Source organism: Crocuta crocuta, unplaced genomic scaffold, assembly GCF_008692635.1.
Source record: "Crocuta crocuta isolate KB4526 unplaced genomic scaffold, BGI_CrCroc_1.0 scaffold159, whole genome shotgun sequence".
NCBI classification, from domain to species: Eukaryota; Metazoa; Chordata; class Mammalia; order Carnivora; family Hyaenidae; genus Crocuta; species Crocuta crocuta.
Genome location: NW_027533263.1, coordinates 2,220,675 through 2,243,957, shown reverse-complemented (window position 1 = coordinate 2,243,957; position 23,283 = coordinate 2,220,675). Strand labels below are relative to the sequence as shown.

Below are 23,283 nucleotides of genomic sequence, written 5' to 3'. Positions count from 1 at the left end.
GAACCATGAGGTCATGACCTGAGCCAAAATTGAGTCAGATGCTCAACTGACTGAGCTGCCCAGACACACCAAAAGTGTCTTTTCTTGTTTTTTAGAGATACATACTCAAGTGTGTATAGGTAAAATGAGATAAGGCTGGAAAATTTGTTTCAAAATAATATGGAAGGGAGGAAGGAGTTGGGGATATGAGTGAACTATATCACCCAGGAGATGTATATGTGGGATTCTTGTGCTTATCTGTCCATTTTTGTCTATGTTTGGGGGTTTTCATAATAACAATTATCTTAAAATTGCATTATAAATTGTGCTTTATGTTTTGACAAACTGTTTTTTCCCCACAATTGATTTTTTTATGTATCGATCCACATTTAGTAATCTTGCTGACTTTGTGTCTTTTATTTTTATTTTTTTATTTTTTTACTTTTTTAAATTTTTTAATGTTTTATTTATTTTTAGGAGAGAGANAGCTGGCAGTCAGCACAGAGCCCGACGCGGGGCCGGAACCCACGAACCGCGAGATCATGACCTAAGCGAAAGTCGGACGCCTAACCGACTAAGCCACCCAGGCGCCCCTGACTTTGTGTCTTTTAATAGTTTGTCTGTAGAGGCCCTTGGATTTTCCATATAATACTATTGTCTGGGAATAATGACAGTGTCATTTCTTCCTTTCTGTCCTTTTTCTTTTGGTTTCCCTACTGTGTTACTACAATTTTGAAATAGAAGCAATGACAGAGGGCATCCTTATGCTAGTTCTTTCTCTAAAGAGGATGCTTTTAAAGTTCTTCCATTTAAGTGTGATGTGAACTGCAGGTTTTTGGTAGACACTCTTTATTAAAATCAGGAAGTCTTGTCATTTGGAACTACGTGGATGGAACTAGAGGGTATTATGCTAAGTGAAGTTAGTCAGTGAAAGACAAATATCATATGACTTCGGTCATATGAGGACTTTAAGACACAGAACAGATGAACAGAAGGGAAGGGAAGCAAAAAATAATATAAAAACAGGGAGGGGGACAAAACATAAGAGACTCTTAAATATGGAGAACAAACCGAGGAGGTTGTGGGAGGGGATTCTAGGAGGGAGGATGGGCTAAATGGGTAAGGGGCATTAAGGAATCTACTCTTGAAATCATTGTTGCACTATATGCCAACTGACTTGGATGTAAATTTAAAAAAATAACTAAATAAAAATTTTAAAAAATCAAAAAGTTTTCCTCCATTCCCAGTTTGAGAATTTTAAATCATGAATGGGTGAATGTCATAAATTTATTTTTCCTTTTGTATCTACTGAGATGACCCTAAGGTTTTTCTCCTTTAACCTCTTTTTTTTTTTTTAATTTTCTTTCTTTTTTTTTAATGTTTTATTTATTTCTAGGAGAGAGAGAGACAGCATGAGCAGGGGAGGGTCAGAGAGAGAGGGAGACACAGACTCTGAAACAGGCTCCAGGCTCTGAGCTGGCAGTCAGCACAGAGCCCGACGCGGGGCTGGAACCTACGAACCGCGAGATCATGTCCCAAGCGAAAGTCGGACGCTTAACCGACTAAGCCACCCAGGCGCCCCTTTCTCCTTTAACCTCTTGATATGAATTATATAAACAGACTTTCACATGTTAGACCATCTTTGAATTCCTGGGATAAACCACATTCAGTCGTGGTATTGGTATATAGTATATTCATATACACACACACACTATATATATATGTATATTTGTATAAAATATTACATATTTAAATATAAGCTTAAGGATTTGATTGGCTAATGTTTTATTTAGGAGTCTTATCTTGGATCATAAGTGAGATTGGTCTATAAATTTCCTTTCTTATGTTGTCTTTGTCTCTAGGTTTAACTGCTTTTTGGTCTTGATGAATTTGGGTTTCAAATTAGAAATAAACTTTGCTTCCTGGAAGGTGAAGAGAATTTTTAGAATCAAGGGGCAACAGCTGTGTTCTGGGATATTGGGGACTTCCCTGGGGTTTCCATTTTGGGTTAAGTAGAGTGAGTCAGAAACATTCTTAAGGATGTACAACTTCTCACCATGGAGGAGGACTTTGAAATACTTTTCAGAAGGAAAGATAAAGCAGTCACAGCACGTGGAGGTCATCTAGGCTGCTAAGAATGAGTAGATAATTCTGAATCCAGTACTGGGATCGCAGAGCCTGGCAGTCTACACTGACTGTGCAGGCTTCATATGGAGCAAAGCAGGGAGCAAGGGCCCTGACCGACCTCAGGTGGTAGCCCTGTGGAGTGGTACCACTTTCCAGGTTGTAGATTCTGGGGCAGGGGCACTGTCTCAACTCCTGGGCACATACTTCTGATCTATTTTTTCCATAGCTTTAAGGGAAATTTTTCACAACACTGGCTACTCCTTACTTCTTTGCACAAGTTGGGCAGTCAGTGTATCTGTTCCTTCTGGAGCTGTTTATTCCTGGAGCCAGGAACTGCCCCTGAGGAGAGGCCTTCAAACCTCCCTACAGCCAATTGGGGCCAGTGGATTTTGCTCCTACAAGGCAACTGTGGGCCCAACATTGATGTTTTCTCTCCTGTCTTCAGGGTGAGGAGATGTTGAGCCAGCTTTAAGATGTAGAGAAGGGTAATAACAAAGGGGATGGCAGAGAGATGTCTGGCGCAGGGCTGTCCTATCTCTTGTCTGCCAGCTTGGACTTTCCAAGAGAGAGAAATAAACCTTCCATCTTATTTGAAATCGCTTTATCTTGGTCTTTATTAGAACAGTTGTATCAGTATCCTAAGTACTACATATCCATCTCTTCAATAAAGCAATAATGCTCTGGGCCTATTTTTCCCTAGTAGAATAGAAATGGCTCACTGGTTTCTAAGGGTTTCTGTAAGACCTGCCTTCTGTCTTTGTCCACCCATTGTTTCATTGTTTCAGGCTACTCATTAGGGATCCCCTGTATCTCATGCAGGGCTCCTCAAATCTCTTACTCCCCCTAAGAATATCTCAAATTCTGCCACATTCTAAGTGGTTACATCATTATTGCTACATAGCTTTTCACAGAAGGCAGAGGCTGGCAAGGCTGCTTTGTTCAGATTGGGTCTGCTGCCCACATGTAGACTTAAAGATTTACACAAAGGACTCAACCAGTCCCCCCAAGATCAAGCCCCCCATCAATGGGATTGACCTAGAAAGTAATTATCATGTTATCAACTTAGACCAAGTCTCTTCTGACAAGGTTCCACTTACGGCTACTAAATTAAGGTTTTAAAGAAACAGACTGATAGATAGCTAACCCTCAGTGAGCACTTCCTCTGTGCCAGGCACTCTCATAAGCACATTACATGTATTAACTCGTTTATGTCACAGCCACCTCATGAGATAAGTAGTACTGGTACCTCCATTTTACACATGAAGAAAAAGATGTCCAGAGAAGTTCAGTAGATATTCAAGGGCATGCAGTTAGTAAGTGGAGTAATGGGACTTGAACCTGGGAAATCAGATTTGTTATCAGTGCTCTTGATCACCGTGATGCTGCCTAAACAGTACCCTTTATTTTCAAAAGAACAGATTAAATTGAGTCACTGCTAAATTTAGAGGAATAAATTCTAGAAGCAAGGCCCAGGGCAGTGATTCTTACAGTGCCACCAGCATTAGCACCACCAGAGAACTTATAAAAATTGCAAATTCTATGACTTCAGCCCAGATTTAGTTAGAAACTCTAGGGGTGGGACCCCAAATCTATTTTAACCAGACTTTCAGGGGGTTCTGATGCACACTGAAGTTTGAGAACAACTGGCCTAGGAAATAAACAAGAATTGAAATTCTATTGTTTCTTTGGGCTGAGGGGTTAGGGAAAAGAGGTGGAAAGGAAAGTTTTGCATTTAACATGAGCCATTTTCCAAACCCGATTTGATTTGGAGGTTGCCAGTGATTTGTCTGATTGTACTGCATGCAAGTTTGTGGTAATTTCACCAAGTCTAAGAAGCAAGGTGTTCTTGGTAGATATGGCACTGGCTCATTGCTCATAATTTAAAAATGAAGATCACTACTTAATTTAGAGTAGTAGAAAATAAAATCTTGGCAATTAGATGTAAGGGCTAGAAGGGAAAAAATCTATACTTAAGTAGTTAAAAAAAATTCCTTGGCATGCTTGCTTTTCTTCCTATAAAGATTTGAGATCCTTTTTAAACATTAGCATTTATCATTCAGGACAGGCAAATGCCTTCTTTAATTTTCTGCAGTGATATATCACTGCATTAAAGACTGTCTGGATAACCTTTATGGAAGTCAGACGAAGCCTGTTCCTCTGTCATGAGAAAGGAAATCTGTTTTGACTGGCTTGGTCATTGCTTAGATTTGGCCATGTTCTGCACTGCTTAAAACCTCCATTGCACTTTGAGTCTCATCAGCGTTCACATTCTGCATATGTGACTTATGATATGGAAGGTCTGAAGACTGGAGCATGTTTCCCTGGTTACTGTCACTCAGTTTTGAAAATGGAGGGTGCAGGAGACTTATTTTAGCAAGAACTCTGCTTAAAAGCTTGACCAAACCCAGAAATTGAGCTACCATAATATTTTATTGTCTGTTATGTAGAAGCAGTGAAATCTTTCATTTTATTTTATTTTATTTTATTTTTGACAGAGAGAGGGCGCAAGTGAGTGAGGGAGCAGCAAGAGAGAGAGGGGAGGGAGAGGGGGGCTCACCTGAAGCAGGGCTCTTGCTCACCCAAAGTGGGGTTCAAACTCATAAACCTGAGCTGAAGTTATGACCTGAGCCACCTAGGCACCTGGCAGTGAAAATGAGTATAAAAAGTATTTTTGTTTAGAATATCAAATAAAAGAAACAGTAAGAGATGTAAACAGAAAAATATCAAATTTAGGATGAAATTCCAAATCCATGACTTTGCACTTTTATCTCTAGTGAGCTCTCATGGTCTCCCTCACCTCTTGGGGTCTAGAGGAGATAGAAAGAGTCATGGTGTCATTTCACAGGTTGGTAAACTGTGACTGCAAGAGGGTAGACATTTAATCATTATGACAATCATCCAAGTCAAGAATAATAGAGTATTGGGGTGCCTGGGTGGCTCAGTTGGTTAAGTGGTTGACTCTTGATTTCAGCTTAGGTCATGATCTCAGATTCGTGAGTTCAAGCCCCACATTGAGCTCTGTGCTGATAGTGTAGAGCCTGCTTGGGAGTGTCTCTCTCTCTCTCTCTCTCTCTCTCTCTCTCTCTCTCGCTCTCCCCCCTCTCTGCCCCTTTCTGCCTCTCTCTCTCTCAAAATAAATAAATAAATAAACTTAAAAAAATAATAAGACAGTATTTGTTAAAGGATTACTTATATGAGTTACTTCATTTATTTCTCATGCAACCTTATGAGGGGAATACTATTTTCAGCCTCAGCTGAGGACACTGAGGTACAGAGAGGTTAAGGAAGTAGTCTAACTGCAGAGCCCGCATTCTCCACTCAGCTGCTCAGAGCTGCTGTTGCTAGCTTATATAGAGCCCCTTGTGTGAATTCAAGAAAGGCACCCCAGTAGAAAGGCCAGGTAGGAAAGGAACCCCCTTTGCGTGAATACCCCAGTCCTGAGGTGCGTAGCTTAGGGGGCAGAGCACAGGCTCCTATTTGCTTCCTCTGCTGGATGTCTTTGTACAGCAAACAACAAACAGGTTATCCTTCTGGCTGGCACTGCATCCACTCCTTGAGAACACAGGTGTCTCTCACCTATCCATTTCCACTCCTGCAAGATGGATGCAGTGAGGATAAAGAACAGTTCTGTACCTGGGCCTACCCAACTGCAGTATCACACAGCATGTACAGATACCCCTAGGGAAGAGATTAGAGTCTAGCTCAGGTTCTGGGAATATATGCCAAAAAGCCCAGTTCTGAGCCCAATATTTCCTAGAGCCATCATTATTAAATGCAGCATCATTTATGGAGGAAGCCACACGCAAACAGCTCTGGCTACCCAGGGTGGTAGGCAGGAGGGTCTGTGTCTCTAAAGACACTGTCCCCACTCCCTACCCCATCATTGGAATTTTATTTAAAAACAATTTTTTTAACTTTTATTCATTTTTGAGAGATAGAGTATGAACGGTGGAGGGACAGAGACAGGGAGACACAGATTTTGAAGTAGGCTCCAGACTCTGAGATGTCAGCGCAGAGCCCTACGTGGGGCTTGAACTCATGAACTGCGAGATCATGACCTGAGCCGAAGTTGGACACTTAACCAACTGAGTCATCCAGGTGGCCCTGGAATTTTAACCCTGTAGGCAGGGAACCTCAGCTCCTGCACCTGCATATCCACGCCCCTCTGAAAGCAGGAGGAACAGGAAAGTAGAAGTGCCTATGAGACCTTGTTGTGATACCCCAGAGTCTCTACTCTCTTCCATTAATCTGTGGTCTCTGGCAGGAAAGAAACCTTTTAGTAAGTCCAAAAATATAAAAGCATGTTATTGTCATCAGTTGGTTTGTGATGCACTAAGAATAATTAGAGTCTGAACTCAGCACATTGGTCTGTTTTCTGACTTCCAGCCCTGAAAGGAAATGGAAGGGTCATTCCCCACTAACTTCTTTGAACCAATGCAAACCTCATCAGAGGGTTATTGTGATAAGATTTAAAACCCAACCTGGCTGTCTCTACCTTGGGTGTCTTGATGATTTTCTCTGAGGGGTCCTCCTGGTTCTTCATGATTGTCCAGTTCATCTCCATTTTCCTGTTAGGTGAATACACAATAAAAGAAAGTACATAAGACAAAATAAAGACAAACACTTCTATGGTCCATGCCCTTTGAAAATACAGTTCTTCTCCTTCTTTGTCAAGTTATTTTAACTTCAGTGTCCAAAAAGTCTAGTATCAGCGTGAATAGCCCTAAAGAGCCAGGTGGGCTTAGCTGCAGTGCTGAGCATTGCAGGGGTCTTAGTTGTATTTCTCCTGTGGGAGGCTTGTCCCATTCATGTGTATGGTGTTCCATGCCTGGTGTTAACCGGGGGGTGAGGAGAAGAATGCCACAGGCAAAGACCAACTGGAGAAGGAAGCAGGTACCCCCAGGGATGTGATGGATGACTGGTATGATGAGAGCAGAGGCTGAAAGAATAGGAAGGGTGGGATGAATCAGGCTCCCAAGGCCTTGAAGGCAGATTAAGGGCTTTGGTTTTATCCTGAGAACAAATGGAAAGGGTTTAATGGAAGCAAAAGGGTCAGACTGGCCTTTTGTGGAGTTTCCAAGGTTGCCACGGATTAGGTTTCTTATCACATCAATCCCCTCTTCCTTCTTTCTCCCAGTCATACAAATTGCTTGCAATCCACCATGTAGAAATTTCCATAACAGTGGTTCTCAACACTGGCTATGAATTAGAACTATTTAAAAGGTATGATACCCAATATTTACCCCCCCAAAAATAAAATTAGACTTTCTGGAACTAGGGCATTTACAAAAAATTTTTAAAACATTTTATGTATTTTTGAGAGACAGAGAGAGAGACAGAACATGAGCAGGGGATGGGCAGAGAGAAAGAGAGACACACAGAATCTGAAGCAGGCTCCAGGCTCTGAGCTGTTAGCACAGAGTTCAAGGCAGGGTTTGACCCCATGAACCGTGAGACGATGAACTGAGCCGAAGTTGGATGCTCAACCAACTGAGCCACCCAGGTGCCCCTGGAACTAGAGCATTTTTAAGGTTTCTTGGGTGATTCCAACATGTAGCCAGGATTGAGAGTCACTGATCTCCTCTGGAGCATTATTAAAAGAGCAGCTCATTGGTAGCCAAAATGATGTGACACGTAGAGTCAAAGACTTAAGTAAAGCCACATGTATCTGATGAAGCCAGCTCTCGGTCTTTGTCATATGGATCTCTGCTGAATCCACAGCTTCACTTCAGCTACAAAGAAAGAATTGGATATGGAGAGCCCTGGAAGTCTCTCCTAGGACTGAAGTTCCTCTACCTTTAGTAGCAGTTTTTCCACTTAATTATCAAACACCTAAACTGCTCTGGGAAGAGACAATTACTCTTATTTGTTTGACATTCTCTTCTCACTCTATAGTTTTTTACCCTGCGTGTTTTTCACTTGTTAGCTTACTGTTGGAGCCGATGAGATATTCTGTCATAAAAGAGCTAGAGTGGGTAAGTAATTTTCTTCCTTTCTCTTCCTTCCATCCTTCTTTCCTTCATTCCTTCCTTCATTCCTTCCTTCCTTTTTTGCTTTTATTATGATAAGTTTCTAAAATATTTTTTTAAGTTTATTTTTTTAGTAATCTCTATACTCAACATGGGGCTCAAATTCATGACTCTGAGATCAAGAGTATCATGATCTTCCAGCTGAGCCAGCCAGGCTTTCCTTTAAGTTTTTATTTTAATTCCAGTTAGTCAACATACAGTGTTATATTAGTTTCAGGTATACAAGAAAATATGGAACACTCAGGAATTTGCATATCATTCTCATGCAGGGACCACACTAATCTTCTCTGGATTGCTCCAGTTTTAGTATATGTGCTGCCGAAATGAGCACAGTAATTTTCTTTCTTTTGCAATTCTCATTTTGAAGACAAAGAGGATTTGGCCTTGGTGCAGTAAAAAAAAAAAAAAAAAAAAATTCATCCCTAAACAAATGGAAAGATTTTTGAAAAAGTACAGCAGGAAAACCCACCTCAGTCATAATAAACTGCTAAGTTATAAGAGTAGAAAAGAGATAAACTGAAAGACAAATTCCTGTTTACATGTCCTATTAATTTAACAGGAAACTGGATTAAAAGGGAGAAACAAGCTTGCTTCTTTGGAAGAATTTCAAAGGCAAGAAGGATAAACCTTTAGTCTTAACATGTAGCTATGAGCCGTCAGGGGCAAGAAATATTCTCATTTCACAGATGGGGAGATGTAGGCAGAGAGAGTCAGAGACTTTGAAAGAACCTTCTGGTATATCCCTGTTAGATAAAGAAGTAGTCTTAATTTGAAAGTCTGTTGCTAGAAAACTATAAAAAAACCCAACCCTATCGTGTTTTAGATATTTGAACATGCATGAGAAATGACTTACATCTAAGGTTATTCACTGAAACAGATTTGAAACCACCTAAAAATCCTACCAACTGAGGACTAGTCAAATAAATTATGGTAATTCACACAATGGAATACTACACAACTGTTAAAAATCATCTCTTTATAGGAATGCCTGGGAAGCTCCGTTGGTTAAGCACCCGACTTGATCCCAACTCAGGACTTGATCCCAGGTCGTGAGTTTCAGCCCCCATGTTGGGTGTGAAGCCCACTTAAAAAAATGCACACACAACACGTAGAACTAAACAAAATGCAATCTGTCATTTTTTCCCTAAATGTTTATTCATTTTTGAGAGAGAGTGTGTGAGTGGGAGAGGGGCAGAGAGAGATGGGGACAGAGGATCTGAAGTGGGTTCTGTGATGACAAGGGCCAGCCCAATGTGGGCCTTGAACTCATGAACCATGAGATCATGACCTGAGCTGAAGCCAAACATTGACTGAGGCACCCAGGTACCCCTGTCATTATTTTTTAAAAGTTTATTTATTTTGAGAAAGAGAGAGCATGGGGTGGGGGGAGTGGCAGAGAGAGAGGGAAAGAGAGAATCCCAAGTGTGGAGACTTCCACACTGACAAACTAAAGCCCGACGTGGGGCTCCATCTCAGGAGCCGTGAGATCATGACTTCAGCTCGAAGAGTTGGGGTCTTATTGGACTGAGCCATCCAGGCACCCCACAATCTGTCATTTTTAATATGAATTACAAATGCAATGACTAAACTGAATGACTGAAACATAGGTAATATCACTTGGCGAATGAGCCAAACAAGCTGAAGGACTGAAAATTCAATCCTAGCTCAGTTATTCTAACCAAGTCATTTGCTCTTCATCTGTTGCTTCAGCCCATGAACATTTATTGAGTGTCTGTTGTGTGCCAGGTCATGTGCTAGGCATTGGGGACACCAGGATGAAAGATCTATTTGCAAGCAGCTTGCTGGCTTGTGGAGAAATGACATAAAACCTCAGCATTGCAATGCTGTGTGATAAATGTTGTGACAGATTATGACAGTTTTCTGCAGGACCTCACGGAAGGTGAAGCTAAATTAGTCTGGGGAAGGTTTGTTTACCAGGGGACGTGGTGCTAAGTCTTGCAGAGAAGGGGAGGTAGGGCAGTTCCTGGCAGAGGAAGCAGCATGTGCTGGGTGGGGGGCAGCTTTGGGGACTGCAGTGCATGGACAGTGTGAATTAGATAGGGGCCAGATCTTGCAGGTTGCAGCATGGAGTTAAAAATAAATTGAGGTTTTATATTTTTCTATTTATAAAAGAAATACATCTTTGATGCCAGGGTCTAATCGGAAGGCCAATGGGGACATGGTAAGAGATTTCAAACAAACCAGTGATATGACTGAGCTGTATTTAGAAAGAGCACTGGCAGGAGTAGGATATTATAGGGCTGTGGGTGGGTGGGGATAGTAACAAACACTTTGTAAACACGAACTGCAGCACCAAAACCAGACATGAGACACAGCTGCCTGAGTGGCTGGGGTACAGGAGTCAGACTGCCTGCCCTGGGAGCCCTGACTCCTACACATCATGCCTTTCAGATCATGCAAGTTACTTAAACCCTGAGCCTCAGTTGCTTTGACTGACAGGGGCTTGGCCAGGTGACCTATAGTTCTCATCTCTCCTTGGAAAATCTTCCTTTGGTCTTGCCTACTACCCTCATGCACAGTACCCCATGTGAGCATGGTACTTCTAGGCTCACAGCAGGCTTTCATGAGGAGCTGCCAGGGGAATGGAGGAACATGGGATGCAGGAGTCAGAAGTGGGGCTCCAGTGGGCCAGGAGCCAGCTGTATGACCTATCATGGAACCTCACTCTCTCCATCTTTGAAATGGAGTAATAATAAATATATACAGAGTTCTTAAAAGGCTTATTTAGGAAAATACATTTGGAGAGTCTGTGTAACATACCACAATATATACATATAAGTGACTAATTTCAATACCTCCTTAATAATGGAAGAAAATTAATATCTCATTTATGAGTTTCTACTTCAAGGTAGTACAATGTTTCTTGTGCATTAAAAAGATCCCACACAGGGGCGCCTGGGTGGCTCAGTTAGTTAAATGTTCCTAATTCAGCTAGGGTTACATCTCATGGGTTTTAGGCCCATGTCAAGCTCTGTGCTGACAGCTCAGGGCCTGGAGCCTGCTTCAGATTCTGTGTCTCTCTCTCTCTACTCCTCCCTCGCTCACATCCTGTCTCTGTCTTTCTCTCTCTCTCAAAAACTAATAAACATTTAAAGAAGAAAAAAAGACCTCACACATTTTCATTAATAAAGAAAAACAATTTATGAAAATCATAAGATATCTTGTGTTATTAAGATTAAAATATATTATTAAATCTCTGTTCCTCTCCTAAGGTTCTGAAGCCAAAGCAAAGATGTACAATTAAAATTCTTCATAGGAACGTAATAGATAGACCTCATCAACATCAGGTATTGTGGATTTTGTGGCTTTGAATCTCAGTTCCCTCTGCTGGCAGCCGTGTCACTGGTCACTGTTTCATTTTACCAGTCCCCAAGTTCCTCATCTGTACAGCAGGGATCTACACACTCGCCAGGAAAGGAGTGCGAAAATTAAATAAATTTCCAATATGTGAGGGCCCTGGTCCTAAGCAGGAGTTAATCAATGTTCCTTTCTATGAGTTGAATCTTTTGAAGGTGAGACAATTCTTTCAAAATTATTATTTCATGTAATTCTTGCCTCACTGTTGAGAGGCAGGTATGGAGGTCCCAGTATTACGATTTCCATTTTACTAAAAAGGAAGCACAGTCACAGAAGTATTACAAGGTCACTCATTTGGCGTCTGCTGTGAGGCTTTATGGTTGAAAACATGGGTGAAAACATGAGCTCTGGAGCTGGGCTGCCTTTATCTTGTTCCTGTCATTTATCAACTGTATGACATTTGGGAAGTTATTTAACCTCTCAATGCCTTAGTTTTCTCACCTGTAAAATGGGATAATGTTACCTATTTCCTAGATTCCTTTTGTGAATTAAATGAGTTCTTGCATGTAAAACTTTAAAACAGAGTCTGGCACAGAGTAAGTGCTCAATAATGTTAGCAACTATGATTATTTGCATCTCTTTCCATTCCCCTTTTCAGCCTCAATATTTTTATCTCTTACCCTTATCCCCTGAAATGTGCAATGCTTCCTACATGCACCAGAAAAATGAATGAAATGTCCTGTGGATAATGCACAAATGACATGTACAGAATGAACTGGTTTCTATAAAGCTTGAGATGCTGAGGACAGAACTTCCTCTGTTTGAATTCACCATCCTTTCCTATATAAGCCCTGAGATTTGTCCTTTTCTACAAGGCAACCCCTAAGAATCTAGGAATTACCATGTCAAGAAGGGGAAGTCTACCTAAGGAGAGTTTTAACACTGAACATTTGCAAGAAAGGGTGTGATCTTTTGGGCAAGGACAGTTTGGGAGTCAGAAAGCCTACTGTGTGCACTGTAAGTCCCCTGTAGAAGCAGGCTGAGTTACAATTTCTGTCAGTCTTGAAAAGGGTGGACCAGAAAGTGGACCTTAGGGATGACAATGCCTTTCCCTCTGTAACATGGTACCAACATTACTGAACAAAAAGTGTACCACAAAAGCACTGTGGACGTTAAATATGCAAAACAATTATTGTAAATCTATACTATGAATTCTGCAGTTCCTAGATGTTCCCTAAATATACTTATCTCATTTCCATAGTAATTATCACCTTTGAACATACTATACATGTTGCCTGGGGCAGGCCAAGGATCTCCATCTATTTTGTTTGCTGATGTATTCCAAATGCCTAGAAAGGGTCAGACACAGAGTAGCAGTAGATGCTCACTATAGATGGAATGAATAGTAATGATACTGATGATACCTCATCCTGGGAAGTGTCTATCAAGAATTCTTTAGGGCGAAGGGAAGAACTAAACTGATGCTAAGGAAAAAAAGAATAGTTTCATTAGTGTGTTTTGGGCTCTATTGTGTTCCTCTAAAATTCATATATTAAAGTCCACCATCAGTACCTCAGAATGTGATTGCATTTGGAGATACGGTTTTTAAAAACAGGGACGTCTGGGAGCTCAGTAGGTTAAGCACCTGACTTTGGCTCAGGTCATGATCTCACGGTTTGTGGGTTGGATCCCTATGTTGGGCTCCATGTTGATAGCTTAGAGCCTAGAGCCTGCTTCTGATTCTGTGTCTCCCTCTCTCTCTGTTTGTCCCCTGCTCACACTCTGTCTCTCTCTCTTAAAAATAAACATTAAAAAATTTTTTTTTAAAAAAACGTAAAATGAGACGGGCTCATCATTGGGGTGGGATCTAATGCAATATTACTGGTCTCCTCAGAAGAAGAGGTGATTAGGACACACACACACACACACACACACACACAGAGGGAGGGCCATATGAGGACACAGGGAGAAGATGACCATCTACAAACCAATGAGAAAGGCCTCAGAAGAAACCAATCCTGCCAACACCTAGATCTCAGACTTTTGGCTTCCAGAACTGTGAGAAAATAAATTCTATTGTTTAAGCCACCCAGTCTGTGGTACTTTGGTGGCTCTAGAAGCTAATATAATAAGTAATGAATCAAAGTAATTATTTTGAACACTTGTAGCAATTTTTTTTTTCTGCCCAGAATAATTCTCTCTTATTCTGGTTATAAGGACCTTATTTTCCTTTTTGAAACATTCCTTCTTTTCTCACTTTTCATCCTTGTGGCCTGAGGCTGAGTCAATTAGTGTATTCCAATTTTCTGGCCACAGTGATTCATTTGGGGATGGGCATGTGACCCAACTTGGGCCAATAAGACTCAGTTCCAGAATGATCTAGAAAGAGAAGTCAATAGCCATCTTATTAAATGGGGAAAGAGCCTAATTAACAGGAAAATAGAGGAAAGCGGAGCCCGGCCATGGAGTGAGATAGATTTGGGGCAAATACATGACTTTTCACCAAAGCCTCACATTGTCAGCTCTGGATGGGATAGGAGTAGCCCAGAGAAGATGTAATCTGAGAACTCTGGATTAACTGAAGTTACAAGAGTAACACTCATGAACTCTGAAGTCTCTGACAGTCTATAGCATTGAATAGCGCCGGCATCATGAACCTGCATGTATTCGGTTTCCTCTCCTCTGTTTCTGTCTTTCCTAGTCACTTTTTTAAAAGTGTTTACTTACTTTTGAGACAGAGAGAGACAGAGCACGAGCTGGGGAGGGGCAGAGGGAGAGAGGGAGACACAGAATCTGAAACAGGCTTCAGCTCTGAGCTGTCAGCACAGAGCCCTTCGTGGGGCTCAAACCCACGGACTGCGAGATCATGACCTGAGATGAAGTCAGCCACCTAACNGAAACAGGCTTCAGGCTCTGAGCTGTCAGCACAGAGCCCTTCGTGGGGCTCGAACCCACGGACTGCGAGATCATGACCTGAGATGAAGTCAGCCGCCTAATCGACTGAGCCACCCAGGTGCCACTTTCCTAGTCATTTCTTATCAAGGGCCTGGGATGCTGTTCTCTAGGGTAGTACAAAGGATCTGAGATCCTTTTAAGCCAAGCCTTGCTTGGTTCCTGATGAGTTTCTTTTACTCCCTGATCAGTTATTTCCGGTTCATTTAGCTCTAAAGGGGGCAAAGAATGGTTAAGAAGGGAACCCTAAGTCTGCTGGATAAGAAGGCAGTCGATTTATGGAGCACCTAGGGAGCACCTTCCAGGTGCCAGGCACTGTGTTAGATGCTGGGCAAGACAGAGTATTGCAAAGGTGGACAAATGACATCACCACCATAGAAACTCTCAGCACCTTTAACTAGACATGAAGGTGAGCTTAAGAGAATAATGAATTCTCAGAGAACAGAAAATAAGGTCAGACATCCAAAGAGGATATGCAGTTGACTTGTAAATAGTTACCAAGAATAAGTCTTCTCTTCCAGTCAGAATACCAGTTCTACTCAGTTACAGTGATAAAACAGTAACAATTATTTTAGCTACTGTCAAGATAAAATAAATTATATTTGTTTGTTTTATGAGGTAGTTCAAGGTTATCCTTTCTCGTCTCTTTTCTTTGTCCCCCACCACCCAAACCAGACACCCGACTGATTTGTCCCCGATGGCTAGCTGTGATTACCGTCCTAATTTGTTCTTCCTTCATCTGCTACAAACTGCCTATTTTCTGTCCCTTCTGATAAAGCATGAACTCTGAGAGACTTCTGAAGCTGTTTTTGTACCATGCAGAAATGTATTAACTGGGATGCCTGTGTATGTGTCTATAAAACTCCTCGTCTTCTCAGTGTGAGATCACCTTCAGGAACGGCGTCATGTCGATGTGCAGCTTGCGCGTGTAAAATTCTTTTCTGTTTGAACATATCAGCCCTTTATTTATACAACTTTGAGGCTCTCCTGTCTTCTGAGCTGCTGCCTCCAAGGACTGCTGGGCTCCCTGTGAAGAGAAGCAGAAAGCCCAACTTTCATAGGAATGATATACAGTGCGACAAGAGCTAGTCTAAATCCCCAAATATTTATAGAAAGTAATTTTTCATCGTTGGAACACTAGTCATAACACCTATTTTTATCATTGAAGACACAGGGGATCCGTATATATAGAGGATAATCCAAGACTGGTTATTAATTCATACCTGAGGTCAGTGTAATAGGAAAGTGGAAAAAAGGGCCTTCCTGTGTTTCAGGATTGTAATCATTTATTGAAGTCTCACAACAACTGTGACGCAGTTCTTGGTATTCCCATTTCACAGATGAGGAACTGCAGGTTCTGAGAGTTACTTAATGTAACTTGCCCAAAGCTATACAGCTGGTAACCACTATGTGCCCCAGACTCCATATGGCTTCCACAATGGTTATCAAATCTACCTTGCAGATAAAGTTGCAGCAAGATTCTAGTTTATTTGCAAGCTTAAAATATATTTGATGTGTTACGAGGAGTGATTTGGACGAATCTAGCAAGAGGGAAGGAAGAATGGGCTAATACAGGAGTCTGGAGGCCCTAGGGCCTCTCCAATCTCTTGGACCATGCTCTCTCTCCTGTTACCACAGGAGAATGGTGTTACAACAGGCAAATGACGTATGATTCAGAACACAACAAAGTTTGATCTGAAGTAGCTTTCCAGCCCATATTCCATACTACAACCTGGGTGATCTTTCCAGGATGCCAAGCGGACCATACCACTCCGATTAAAACAATCAAAGGCCCTTGCCCTCAGCCTGAAGGTCAACCCACTTAAAAAGCTTATAAGACCCTTCTTGCCTGGCCCTGGACTATCTCTCCTGCCTTATTCAGTCATTCAAGAAATATTTATTGAGTGCCTTTTCTATGCCCAGTAGAGCAGATCCGATAGTGCAAGAAGCAGACAAGTCTCCAGCCCCATGAAAACTGCACATACATTTCATTGAGAGGGAAGAGATAACAAGCAAGTGGAACATAAGTTATGTCTGCCAGTGATTTGTGACCTGGAGAAAAATAAAGCAGAGAGGGGAGTAAGGAGTAGCCTGCAATTTTAAGCAGGAAGGCCCCATAAGAAAGTGATTTTTGAGCAAAGCTCTGAAGAAGGCCAGGGAAGGTTCTGTGGGGCTCTCTGCAGGAACTGTTTACCTCACTGTGGGAATAGCAAGTGCAAAGAGCTACCATCATCACTGACCTTTCCAAGGTCTGTTCCTGGAGACTGTGAGACTGCCCTTCCCTCTCCTGGGAATGTATTCCTCCCTTCTGGTTTCTCCTCATCCTTCAGGTCTGGCTCACTCGTCCCATATGCTTTCTGTGACATCCCAGAGCACCGAGCACTTCCCTCATTGCCTACAATGATGCTTATTCTGTGCAGCCAACTCATCTCCTCACTTGATTACAAACTCCATGAGGGCAAGAACCATGACTGTGCTGTTTCCAGGTAACAGCAGTGCCTGGCACAGGGCATGGAAACAAATAGATACTTGATACACATTTGCTGAACAAAAGAGTAACAATCACACTGGGGGCAAGCTACATGTTATAGCCCAATTCAATTACAATGGGGAGAGCCAGTGATGACGACATTACAGGAAGTATGTGCTGACCTCCAGAGGCCTCTCCTCTGCATAGCATTGGCTTCTCGTTCCCAAAGAAGAAAGTTATTTGTTATTTTTTAGGGCTGATTTGCTGGGGTCACTAGTATGCCATGAGATCACCCTGGATGTGGATTTGATCATTTCCATATTTTCTAGGAGACTAAATTTCAGATGTCTGTCTCTCTGGGCCATTATAAACTCCCCCTCCTATATCATTTACATTACTTTAAAGCATTAATGATGAATTAACTGTTGGGCCCATAGGCAACCATCATTTTGATGCACGCCCCCACCCATTTCCTTTGTTTTGAAATGTAGCTAGAGATAAAGACTTTCTTGGACAATTACATATCCAATTTTTTGTCATCTCAGTCATATATCTGATTAGCTTCTTGGAGTGAGACAGCCCCTCCCTGTTTCTAGATCAAATGAAAACATTTGGTCCGAGCTAGAATCAGACAAAACATTTGAAGCTTTCTAGCTTCCAAAATCATGCATGAATCACTGGGTGGAATAATAAAAATCAGACAATATTGATTTGAGGGAAAGTTCTCCATTATCTTCCAGAGAAGGTTTTGTGTTAGCCCAGAAGACAAAAGCATAGTCACAGCCAGTTCCAATGGTTAGAATTACTTTAGCTCCTTATGGGGGGCTCAGGTTGAAGAATGGAGAGTTGAGAGTCTTTAAGAAGTCCCTCCAAGAGGCATGTGGGTGGCTTAATCAGTTGAGCATCTGACTTCAGCTTAGGTCATGAATTCAGGATTCATGAGTTTGAGCCCCCTGTTGGGCTCTGTGCTGACAGTTCAGAGCTGGGAGCTTGCTTCAGATTCTGTCTCCCTCTCTGCCCCTCCCCCGTTCAGGCTCTATCTGTCTCTCGAAAATAAACATAAACGAAATAAAAAAAAAGTCCCTGCAAATCATCTGAACTGTAAGTCTTTTTTCTAAATATCTATCTATCTATCTATCTATCTATCTATCTATCTATCTATCATCTATCAATCATCTATCTATCTTGAGAGAAAGAGCGTGAGCACGTGCATGCATGCAAGCTGGGGAGGGGCAGAGAGAGAGGGAGAGAGAGAATCCCAAGCAGGCTCCATGCTGTCAGTACAGAGCTTGACACAGGGCTGTCTCACAAACCGTGAGATCAGGAGATTATGATCTGAGCCGAAATCAACAGTCAGACACTTTAATTCCTTATGTAGGGCTCGGATTGAAGAGTGGGGACTTGAGAGGCTTTGAGAAAAGTCCCTCTAAATTAGCTGACCTATAAATTTTTTGATAAAACAATTTTCCCAACTGTATGGCTCATCTCTTTAACTTTAGGGACCATGAATTCTAGCTTGATGGAATGTCTTCAGTGAAGGCTCTCTAGTCACTGTAATGTGAAGAACTGTTTTTGCTTATTACATTCAACTGTTCTAACAAATAAATGATAGTGAAAGGGGGTTTGGGAGATGTGAGGAAAGAAAAGATTGAATATATAAACAGGATTGTGGGAGGTGGCGAGAAGAGAAGTCAGAAAGTTAAAACTAGGCAACGAAGCCATGTGTTGGAATGGTTTTTCATTTATTCACTAAACTGATATTGGGTGATATTGTATGTGTCAGGCAAACAAACACATACATAAGCTGGATGATTTTATTTTATTTATTGTTTTAAATTATTTTTAATTTTTTTATTTTTGAGAGAAAGAGAGAGGTAGATGAGTGGGAGAGGGCAGAGAGGGGGGGGGACATAGGATCCAAAGCGGGATCTGCACTGACAGCAGTGAGTCTGATATGGGGCTTGAACTCATGAACCACAAAATCATAACCTGACCTGAAGTTGGACACTCAACCAATTGAGCCACCCAGGTGCCCTGGGCTGGATGATTTTAGATAAATCTATGAAGATAGTGAAATGGGATAAGAGGGAAGTTGATGGGGAGGGGTGGGACTTGCCTTTGGGTGATAAGAGAAGACCTTTCCAGGGTGACTTGAGCAGAAAACTGGGTGACAAGGAGTCAACTCTGGAAGGATCTATCTTTAGCAGTCAGTGTAGCCTGTATCTGATTATTCAGAGGTAAAACCAGGCAGGAGTTCTCTGAAAGAACAGTGGAATTCCTGATTTCTAGGCCTGTTCTAAGCAGCCTTTTGAGCTCCATCCCTGATCCTGCAAGATGCCCTTCTGTTTTCTGGGTGGGAGAACCATCATAATTGACACTTGCAGCTCTTGGGCTATTTTGAGAGCAAAGACAGCAGAATAAATAGTAAACAGGAGTCAGGGTATCTGAAGATGTGGAAGGGGGAAGAAAAAGAGAAGGAAAATGGGAGAATTAGAAGAAAGGAGAGACGCCTGAAGCTTTTATGCTTCTTTTATGTGGATGCTTTACTGGGAATGATTACAAAACTGGTAGAAGGGTCAATGTTGAGCAGAAAATCAAAACCCACCTGTATTGTATTGTAACTACCTTAATATTTTCATGTTCTGCTAAAAACACCTGGAAGCCTTTCTCTTCAGTAAATGAAACAATAAAGATTAATGAGTTAATTTGGTAAAGCCGATTTGAATTGCACAGAGGGTGTTGCGTAAGTACTTGGCATTTAAAAAGTTATCTGACATTTAAAAGGAGATGGCTGTTAATGAATTCAAGACCTAATCTTACACTCTGACAGAGTGAGCCATGGAAAATCCAGGATTATTATCTTGCTGTAAACATAATGTGATTCAGTTGAAGGCCAGAACAAGAGAGCTATCGGCTGTAATACAAATATCCATATGCACATATACTTAATGTAGCAAAACTTACAGAGGATGTCCATTAAATAAATATCATTTCCTTTCTTACTCTTATAATCTTTGAGCCACAAACTTAAAGAAAAACCCTTCTCTCTGGTAATTTTGCCTCCTCCTTTCAATGTGTGTATTTTGAAGGGTCACCACCGTGGGCTGGCTCTATAGTCACTGGAACGACTGACCTTAAGAAGGAAAGCAGATTCTAAACCCAATCAGCTATATCTCTACCCATGGGGCCCATAGTGCCCCCAAGACACAGATCTGTCTTGCAGGCATCTCTCAGACCCCCCTCTTTACTTCTCCCACTCCTTTCTAATTGGGGTTCCCCCTATCTGTAGCTGTGGCTTAATGGCTCCAAGAGGAATTATTGTCCCTCATTAAGAAGGCTGCAACACTCTTCGCTGTCTAACTGCCTCCCACACAGCTCACAACTTCATTCTGCCTGAGAGAAAGCTGCCAAGAGTCTCTGGGAACCTGTGGGCAAGCTGAGCTGGAGGAAGAAAACAGAAGGAAGGAGGGCCTTTGTAGCCAAGATCTGAAATGCACTGGGGCACACACCCCATCATTATCTTAATGCATGGAGAGCAGGGTCGGGAGGCCTTTGCTGAAACCCTTATGTGGTCTATCAAGTTGTCACATCAAACCTCTGTGCACACAGGGCATTTGTCCCCTCCTGTGAGCAAACAAAAGGAAAAGAGTCAGTCTCTCCTTTGGACCACCAGGCCCCCCTCCTTGGCTGATAGTCTGTCCTTCCACTTTCCTGGGGGTTGGGGGACTCTGAATCCCAGCAGGGATGAATAGATCTGAGAGATTCAGTCACTGGGGGTAGGGAGGGGTGAGGAGGACTAGGATTCTGAACCTCCCCCTCACCATGCTCCCTGTTGGGTGGGTGGGGGCCAAATCCTGGAAAGGGTCACTCTTGCTCGCAGAGCTATGGGCTAAAAGGTCTGGCCAGTTTCCCAGCACTTGGCCTTCTCAGCCCCTGTTCTTTCCCGCCCATGGAAGCCTGTGGAACTAAGAGTGTGCAGTAGGAATGGGGACAGAGTGGGGGCTAAGAAAGGAATGGAGTTCTATAGGGCTCCATATGACTGGGCTGCCTGGGGAGGGAACTCAGTAGTCAGGAACTTTGTATACACAATTAGCTCATGGTAACTGGCAGGAGACCCTGCCTGTGCAAGGTCGGCCACGCCAGCCAGCCCTAGGTCCTCCTCTGAGAGCTTGTCTCTATCTAGGTTTCCCTGGCCTGGAGGAACAGAAGACCTCTAGTCTTTAGGAGGCCCAATGGAACACCAGGATCTCGATTCAATAACCTGGTCTTCCTGCATAGGCTTTTTCTGAGGAGAAAGGACCCCCAAGCCATGGTGTGTTTCCACTTACCACAAGTCTGCCCAGCGGTCCCTGTGCCTGTCACCTGGGTTCATCTTGTTCATTTTGGCCACCTGACATCTTAGCCTTTTTATATGCTAAAGGCAATTTTTGGTGCTGGTGAGATGGGTTGAGTGGACAGTTTTAGGAGGACTCTGCAAGGAGGCATGGTAGAGAGACAGTTTGTTTGGAAACCAGAGAAGAGGCTTCTTATTTCCCCTCCTGTCAAAATTTTGGTCTCCATCCACTTTTTTATGCCTCAGTTCTATGAAAGGGATTTGGCATCCTCATGAGTGTTTAGTAAGTTAGCCCAATAGCTAGCAAACTTAGATTAGGAAGAGAAACACTGCAATCTCCAGTCTTAGCTTTTGTGAGAGACTCATTTAGCGACTTTTGCCATTTCATTAAGCTTTCTGTGCCTCAGTTGCCCTACCTAAAAATGGGGCCAAACAACCTCACTGTTCCATTCAGGGAGCATTTAAATAATGAAACTCAGGACACCATAATTCCAGGGCTTCTACTTTCTGGAAGTAAATCTTATCCACCAGTTCTAATTGATATTGTCTTCAGTTTAATTAAGTGCTTTGTTGACACAACAGAATCATTGTTTATCTGGCTTAGCAGGAGCTGGAGGAAAAAAAATTTTAAGCCAAAGTAGGGATCTCTTTTGCCCCAGGGGAGGTAGAAACTAGCTTTTTCTGTGAGGGGGTGTCTGGCTGTCTTCAGGCTGGATCTGTGCCTGTATTTGAGAGATGACACATCCTATTTTCGACTGAGAAATGGGAGGTGGTGGGATGCAGGGTGGGAAATCTGAACAAGTCCCTACCTCCTTCTAACCCAACACTTTAAGCCCAAATTTTGTGTCTTCCTTGTTATGTTGGGTCTGGTGTGACTTTTCCAATCTGACAGACAACTGAGAGGCAGGGAATTTCAACTTGCAAACTGATTCCACTGTAATAGGTCATTTAAAATCAGTTGATTTTCACTAGAGAAAGAAATGATGCCCATGTTGCTTTGATTTCCACACTGGCCCACTGAAGTTTATCTAATACATAATTTAGCTGGACTAAAAAGATGAACTAGCCCTGGTAGTGCTGGAATGGCAGAGGGCCAGAAGAAGAGAAACAAAGATCTCCTTTCCCTTTCTTTCCTCCCCCTTTCCTTTCCTTTGGGCCCTCCTGTCCTCTGACTTCTAAGTTTTCCTGGGCAGCACTGCTGGATACAGTGTTCCTGGCTCCAAAATTTTTTGCTCCCCCTCTGTCCCAGGCTTTCAGCTGTGCTTCCTTGGATGTAGGACAGAAAAGAATTTCAAAAATTCACAATGAGATATGAGAAACCCAAAGGAATCTCTAATAGGTTGAATTGTAAGCAGTGAAACAAAATCCAGACAGCATGGAGGATATTTGTTTGGGGGGATATTTGGGCTTGGGGGCTGGGTGGAATGGGGGAGGGGGAAAATGGTAGATAGACTGGTCCACAGTCCTTTAAATTATTCCTGCTTTTCAAGCTTCTCCTTTTCCACCTCTGATCCCTTAGATATATAAAAGGTCCAAGTTCTGTTTTATAACGGCTTTCAAGCAGAGAGCAGGGGAATGGAATACAAATTACTATTGTAATTTATAGGGATTACTTAGTGACAAACACTGCTAATCCCTTTCCATATGTTGTTTCATCTAATTCTTGTCATGACCCCATGAGCGACATGTTATTATCCTTTACTGATGAGGAAATTGAGCCTCTGAGAGGTTAAATACCTGCTTGAAACCACACAGCCAGGATGCAAGAAGTAGGGATATAAATGCAGCTTTGTGGGATTCCCAAACCAGCAGGCTTCTTTACAAGTGCAGGTCACATGTTGAATGAGACTCTATCTGTTGTGACATCTGTTTCCTCATCTGTAAAATGGGGATAAAACCCATACCTACCTCATTGGGATGTTGTAAGGATTAAGGGAGATAATCCTAAACTCTGCACGTAGTAAACCTCAAAAACATTGGCTGTAATTACCATCTAAAAAGACCCTCTCAAGATAATAGGGAGATAGCTGTTGACATATATTATATATATATAATAATATAATAACATATATATT

General features: G+C 42.2%; 1 protein-coding gene and 1 non-coding gene across 2 annotated transcripts in view; both read right to left on the bottom strand.

The window, feature by feature from the left end:
* KIAA2012 (KIAA2012 ortholog) overlaps positions 1-23,283 on the bottom strand; it is a 110,833-nt gene that overhangs the window by 26,567 nt on the left and 60,983 nt on the right. The window contains exons 14-15 of the mRNA XM_077747590.1: positions 15,295-15,432; positions 6,602-6,674 (exon numbers count right to left, since the gene is read on the bottom strand). Of these exons, the coding sequence (XP_077603716.1) occupies positions 6,602-6,674; positions 15,295-15,432 (211 nt within the window). The remainder of the gene's footprint in view (positions 1-6,601; positions 6,675-15,294; positions 15,433-23,283) is intronic.
* Positions 8,360-8,466, bottom strand: LOC144217910 (U6 spliceosomal RNA). The gene has a single exon (XR_013330988.1). It is a non-coding gene; the product is annotated as a U6 spliceosomal RNA (small nuclear RNA).